This window comes from Tarenaya hassleriana, unplaced genomic scaffold (genome assembly GCF_000463585.1).
Source record: "Tarenaya hassleriana unplaced genomic scaffold, ASM46358v1 Cleome92, whole genome shotgun sequence".
Lineage (NCBI taxonomy): Eukaryota > Viridiplantae > Streptophyta > Magnoliopsida > Brassicales > Cleomaceae > Tarenaya > Tarenaya hassleriana.
This window is the reverse complement of record NW_010971581.1, coordinates 387,033-394,523: the sequence shown is the minus strand read 5'-3', so window position 1 is coordinate 394,523 and position 7,491 is coordinate 387,033. Positions and strand designations below refer to the sequence as shown.

Here is a 7,491-nt window from a genome sequence, read left to right as displayed (position 1 = left end):
CTTGGTACTCCTCTGTCAGCATATACTCAGGCAAAAATGAGTAATGATTGGTGTTTTTGTTTCGATTGGTCAAGTTTAAAAAAAAAAGGAGCTGACATGAGTAGATTAACAAAATCGCTCGGGTCTAAGTTGAACAACATACAGCTTTTTCGACGGTCTAAGGTCAGATGTAACTTATTCATCATACTCCGCTGTAAGGTGATACTTTACAAGAGTATATCTCAATGAGATAGGATGGGCTTAAGTGGTGAAACAGTATGATTGGACTCAACGTCCTAGAAGTTCAGGTGGATGAAAAAGAAATATGAGAAAAATGTATCTTCATTGGGTGAAGTAAGCACTGGACGAAGAGTGAGGTGTCACTGACTCAATTGGATACACTGCGAACTAAGATACGAATGAATAAATCCCTTTGGTGTTAAAATCGTAATTTGATCGCGTAACGGATTTCTGTTTTAAATGTTTTTGAACGTTATTTCTCGAAATGATTGATGTGAGTGGTTGAGTAAATTTTCGGTTATTGGGAAGTGGGATCCGAAAAATCAGAGATTTCTCAAACAAATCCATTGCCCCACAATAAAAAGAGGTGTTCTCTCTCTCTATCCCTGCGAAGTTTTGGTGCTAAAAACCCTAAAATCTGAGAGGTTGATTCGCAAGAGAGTTGTGTGGTTCAACAGAAGAAAATCGTAAAGAGAGAGTGAAATTTCAAGGTTCAGACTCAACATGGATCCGAAAGAAAGGAGAGAAGATGCTGGTGAGGATCGTCACCTAGAATCAGAAGAAGGTTCATCTGGAGAAGGAAAATCGAGTGAACTCAGGAAAGAAGAATCTTCGAACTCGTTTGTGAGTGCGGAAGAAGATCCAGAAGAAAACCCATCAGAAGAATCTCGCAAAAATCCGAGGGAGATTCGACGAACTAGCAAGAAAGATACAGTGGGCGATGAAATCCAAGAACTCGAAAGCCCAGAGGAGAAGATCCAAGGAACAGACGCGGAGATCCCAGAAGAATTCCAGGAAGGAAACCCTAGGATCGAAGATGAATGCAAGGAAACCGAGGATCTACAAACCTCTCTGCCTCCAGAACAAGTTGATACGGGTAAACTTGATGAACTCTTTACTTACTCTACTAGAGATATAGAGGAAAGTTCGGATAGTGAGCCTAGGTTGAGAAGAAAAAACACAAGAAGGCGTGTAGATTTTGATGTGAGTGTAGAGAATGTAGAATCTGGGAAGGATGTGGGTGATACATCCAAACAAATGGAGAAACTGCCCTCAGTTCAATTAGGGCAGGAGAAATCGAAGGATGCTGAAATCGAAGTGGTTGCGGACTCAGCAACGGAGACAAAAGTGCTGAAATCAAAAGAGGATGATGAACCTGAGGTGGACTCACGTGCGCAAAAGGTTGAAAGCAAGAAACCTAAGGCAACGAGCGCTGAGAGAAAGGGCAAGTGTCTGACTCTCGAGTGATAGCTGAACAGAGAGCATAGACCAGATCTCAATTGGCTGCAAAACCAGTTGGGACTGCAAAAAATCCTCCTAAAAAGGTTCAAAGGAAGACAAAATCACAACCTGCCTTGGTGATTACTGAGCACAAGACCCCTAAGAAATCCGAGAAGAGGAAGGCTGAACCAGCAAAAGATATGCTGAGGGCAAAATCTTCAAAAATTTCTAAAGAATATCAAAAGGAGAAGATGAAGGGGAAGAGAAAAGTTCAGGAAGAAACTGAGATACCCAGTTCTCCTTCTGGGTCAGAAGATGAGGAATTACTGGCGAGCCTGTGTATGTCTCATCAATTTGTTGATGAAAAATCTGAACAAAGGTTCAATGACATGAAGAATCTCAACACGATTGTGGAGAGAAACGTGAATGTGAGCAACCTCAAGGAGCAGGGGATATGGGATATCCTGGAACGTCTAAGTCTAGAAGAAACAGCCACCTATGCTTGTCCCCACAGCAAAATTCTGATCAAAGAATTTTATGCAAACATCACTAAGAAAATTGTGAAGGCAGGGGATCCAATGTACCATCGGGTGTACATAAGAGGAAAGATACTGCACTTTTCTCCAGCAGTAATCAACAAGTTTTTGGGCTTGAAGAACTCAGTTGTGCCTATCATGGATGAGTTGGACAGGGAGATTGACCAGAAAGAGCTGGAGATAGCTCTCACTGACACCTTTGATGAAAAGAGGAAAGGAGAAATAGCCCCCAGTGGAGTTGAACTTCGAGGCTTCAGTACTTTTCAAAATAGCCAGAGCTAACTGGTTACCAACCCAGCGATCAAGTCTGATCCACAAGAGGCTAGCAGTTTTCATCTACTGTGTGAAGAAAGGGATAAAGATCAACTATGGAAACATGATCTTCGATCATATTCTGGAAAGAGCACTGAACTTCAGAGCAAGGTTCAGATTACCTTATCCCTGCCTAATTCAAAGCATCCTCACCAAGCAGTGCCCGGAACTCATTGATCCAAAGAAAAACACTGAAGTAATTCAAAAACCCCTGGTGGTTGAGACAAGAATCAAAAGAAAGAAGGGTAAAGGAAAGAAGGACTACAAGAAGATGCTGGAGACTCTCAAAGATGCAGAAAAAGCATTGACAAAGATGGAGCTCGGACTAAGGAAGCAGGCAACACAATGTCAGCAAATCCGTGCAACAGTCCACGAATATGCTGAAGCAACTCTGAGTAATGTGTTCATTATTCATTCAGGTACTCCTCACCTTGATATTATTGTTTTTGATTATTTCATCCATGCCCACAGGGGGAGAAATTGAGGAAGCCGAAGGAGACCTAGATTCAGAAGAAGAAGACTCAGAGGAGGAGGAAGAAGGAGATGATTCTGAGATGCCTAAACCGACTCCTAAGAAAGCGGAGGCATCGAAGAAGTCAGGAACAAGCAGGAAGACTAGAAGAGCCAGGAGTTCTTCTGATAACTCATCACTTCGTTTTTGAGTTTCTTTTGCTTATGATCTGAACTTTCGTGCTCTTGATGATTCTATGTGGTGAACTGAAGTGTTATGTTTTTTTTGGTAACCATATGCCTTGATGACTCTAGTTTGTTGGTTTTGAACTTTGATAAAATCAGTGGAAGGATTTGCGTTTGTGTGCATGATCTGAAATAACCAAAAAGGGGGAGATTGTTAGTGCAATTATTTGCACGATATGTTGGTTGTTAAAGTTGTTGCAGGTTAAACAAACTATGAGAGATTTCAGGAGAAGAATCCGGCGAGATGACACTCGAGCAAATCTGAGATGCAACTGAAGACATTCAGATAAAGTCAAAGACTGAAGAGATAGAGTCAAATGCTGAAGAGATAGAGTCAAAAACAAGAGATAAGCTGAGATCCTGAAGATAGACACGAAATCAGCAAGAATCACGGAGAAGTCTATCAAATCAACTCATGAAGATCTGAAGCAAACGGGAGGAGCCTATATAAGGGAGACAAGATGCATATCAGGCTTTAGTGAGAACATAAGCATATTTTCCGAGTCTATTCTGTTATTTGAGTGATTACTCACTATTTGGTGAGTGTGAGTCTGAGAGGGAGACCGTTTGGGCAAATCTCCTTTCTCTGGTGAATGATTTATGTTGTGAGGTTTTTGATCAGTAGAATTCATTGTGAGAGGGGAAGAAACTCAGGGGGAGTTTCGGGTGTGTGTAGTAAATACGATTCTTACAACAAAAAGTGAGTTGTACTTGACTATCTTTCTCAAGTGAATAGAACTGATTAGTTTTCGCATTACTCTTTGAGTGTTCAACTTTTTCAGTTTTCTTTCGGCAGGATGTTAAATATTATTGTTATGTTAGATGAAATTTATTGATTTATAATACAAAAATATATAAACAAACAAATATAATGGCGAAGAAATTATGATAAATTTAAATGATATTATTTTAAATTAGAATAAAAAATAAGTGGTGGAAGAAATTATGATAAATTTAATCATTTTTTCATACTTATTTTTTTGTTTTTCAAATATATAATTTTATAATAATTTATATTTTTCTAAATAAAAAATATATTCATTTTAAATTTATATCAATAAAAATATTATAATTAAAATAATTATTAAAAGAATAACCCGCACAATGCGTGGGTCTTACCTAGTTCTTATTAAAGAAAATTATAACGGGTAAAAAAAAGCCCATTGGACCTTAGGACGTCCTTTCGTTCTCATATCTTTGATTCCTATCTTGATTTGGTCATGATCCCCATTTACAGTTCTTATATTTTCCCTTCAATTTTGAAGCCAGAATATGATGTTTTCTGATAAAGAATCTGATTCGTGAGCCAAGAAGATCAGGTATCTGATAAGGGGTGGATAGAAATTGCTTCCCAATCTAAATTTGAGTTTTTATTTAAGAAAAAGGATATTATTAGGGTATCAATTTGGGTCCGAGGCCCGAAGTCCGACCTGAAAAAAAAACGGACTTTCGGACCGGACTCGAATCGGGTTTTCGGGCCGGACTCGAGTTGGGCCAACCCAAATACCCGATATTTTAAAAATAATAATAATAAGATTTACAAAGAGAATTATACGGGTCGGTCCGATCTGATCCGAACTCGGAATATATAAATCTGGGCTTCGAGATTAACTACATAGGTCCGAAAAAAATTGGGTCGGCCCGAATCCGAGTTCGACCCCGAGTCCGAAACCTTCGGGCCGAGGGTCTGGTTCGGACCGGACCGGTCCGATTGACACCAGTAGATAGGGACAACTTCTATTCTACCCTAAATGTGCTACTCAACATCCAATCATACCCTCTATTTTTTTAAAAACAAAATCAACTTCTATTATACCCTCTTTAATATGTAATGACTAAAATACCCTATTTTATTTATTTATTTTTAATTTAAAAAATCTTTCCTAAAATCTAGGTTTCTCTCTCCTCTCTTTTTGGTTTCTCTCTCCTTCCCCTCTTTTTTTTGAGCTCTCTCTCCCCTACACTTTCTCTCTCCTCTGAAATTTTTATTTTTTTTTCAAATCCATTAAAAATCAAAACAAAATTAGTGAAAATTAGCGGAAAGTTGGAAATAATAAAAAATTTATTCTTTTTTCATGCACGTTGATGATTGTGTGGGTTTATTTGATGAACAATGATTCTTCTTTCACTTCTCTCCTACACTTTCTCTCTCTTCTGATTTTTTCATCAAAATCACTCGAAATCAAAGTAAAATCATGTGGAAAATTAGTGAAGAAGTTAGAAATAAATAATCCATTGCGAAAATCTTATTGTTTTTCATATACATCGATGGTTGTGGGAGTTGTTTGATGAGAAATGATGTTTTTTCCATTTCTTTTCTTCTAAGGAGTGATGTTTGTGAAGTTTTGTCATTTATAATATGATATTATAATAGATCTGATTCGGATGGTACAAGGTTCACATGGTCACATGGTTCCAGCTTCACATGGTCACATGGTCCCATGGTACCAGGTTCACATGGTCACATGATACCAGGTCCACGTGTTTACACGATCACATGATCTCCATAATAGTCGAATTGATAATAATGGTCACATGAGTTTAAATTACATGGTCGAATGGTAATTATAGTCACATGTGACTATGTTCATATGATCATATAATCAAGAATAGTCAGTAATGGTAATGATGGTCACAAGGAAAGGTGGTGGAAAACCCAAGAGTGATATTCTTTTGTCTCTATTGTGAAGTAACCTGCAGCGAACTTGTTCAGAAGTTATGTGTTGAGATGAAGTTGGACAAAGATAAAACGGAGATCAAGTTGAGTTATTTGCCAACTATTAAAAGAAACAGTGAACTTGTTCGAATTAGAATTATGGGAAATAAGATACAAATTTTTTGGATCTGGCTGTAATTGGAAGTTGCGTACGACATTGATCTTAAACTCGAAACATTGGAGTGGTAAGAAAATATAATCTCATGTCGCAACAGGAGCATCAACATCAACAAAGTTTGAGAGAAACCCTAATTTTGAATGAATAAATAAATATAAATTGTATAATAATATTATATTATCTTTGTACACTAAAACATTAAGATTTTTGTATAATAGTGTGTTAAAATAATGCGTTATAATACTTTGGTTTCATTCTACCTATTAAAAAACAGTAAATAAATTATCTCATATGAGTAGTGGCTGGGTCCCATGTGACCAGCATGTGACCAATGTCAATTTTACTCTATGTGACCATTGTGACCAGATATGACTTGTGACCAAGTGACGAAGGTAAATATAGGTAAAAACGTAATTTCCAAGCTTTGGTCTGTTATTATAAGGTATTAGGAATACAAATATTATGTTGATGACAAAATTACAAAACGTTAAAACGAGTTTGTAATACAAAAAGACCAAAATTGTCAAAATTCTTCATAAAAGACTATGAACACTAATGTATCACATTTGTGAGAACTACTTTTGCACACAAAATTCGAATAACTCAATTATTATAGTTAAATATAGTTCAAAATGGTGCATATGGAAGATGTGATGAGAATCAGATCGATTCATTTGAAAGAATCCACTAAATCGACCTTGTGACCAACTGTGACCCATCGTGACCGAAATATTGTGGGTCCTAGTTTGAACATGTAACATTCCTGGTGGGGTCCAATGTAATCCAAGTGTGCAAAAAAGTTACGGTTGACAATTCAACACTAATTTTGGTGGGACCCAACATTTCAACCCATATTTTTTCCCCTCCAATATTTTTTAACCCATTTTTTTCCCTCCAAATTTTTTTAACCCAAATTTTTTTCTCTCCAAAATTTTTCAACCCAAATTTTTTACCTTCCAATATTTTTCACCTCATATCATATCATAAAATTCTGTAGGTTATAAACAAACAAAATGTCATAACAAAAAGAAATAAGTTCATAACATAAATAAGTTCTTAATTCTACTTTTGAACATTTCTATTGACAAATATGTTGGCTGTCAACTGATCACACATCTTGGTGACATTGTCATCACATATAATTGTTGTTCTTCTTGTCCTTCTTGTTCTTGTCCTTGTTGTTCTTCGTCTTCTTTTCCTCGCTCATCTTCTACTTCTTCTTCATTTATCAGACTTTTTCCCTTCTTCTTCTTCTTAGAAGACTTTGTCGAACGAATTTCCAAGTCATGAACTCGATGATGTCAATTCCTCCAAATAAAAAAGAAGTGTTTCGTCAGACACTTCATTGTTTAGTATACTCTTAATTCCATGAAAATAGATGGTACCATGATACCACGGTACCATGACACCATGTGACCATGTGACCATACCAATATGGTCTCATGTGACCATGTGAGCATGGTACCATGTGACCATGTTAATATGGTACCATGTGACCATGTCAACCTGTGACCAAGTGACCATGTCTTTTAGTGTGTATCTTTGATTTATTGTCAATCTTGTTTATTTATATATATAAAAGACAACTGCAAAACAAAACAAATTGATGACATCATGTGACCTGAGACCATGTAACCAAGTCACTTGTGACCATGCCACCTATTGTCCTGTGA

General features: G+C 37.0%; 1 protein-coding gene across 1 annotated transcript; it reads left to right on the top strand.

Moving 5' to 3' along the window:
* Positions 1 to 723: 723 nt before the first annotated feature.
* LOC104804677 (TRAF3-interacting protein 1-like) lies at positions 724 to 2,258 on the top strand. The gene is made up of 2 exons (XM_010529018.1): positions 724 to 1,422; positions 1,545 to 2,258. Exons 1-2 carry the CDS (start codon positions 724 to 726, stop codon positions 2,256 to 2,258), a joined length of 1,413 nt encoding a protein of 470 aa, XP_010527320.1.
* Positions 2,259 to 7,491: the final 5,233 nt, after the last annotated feature.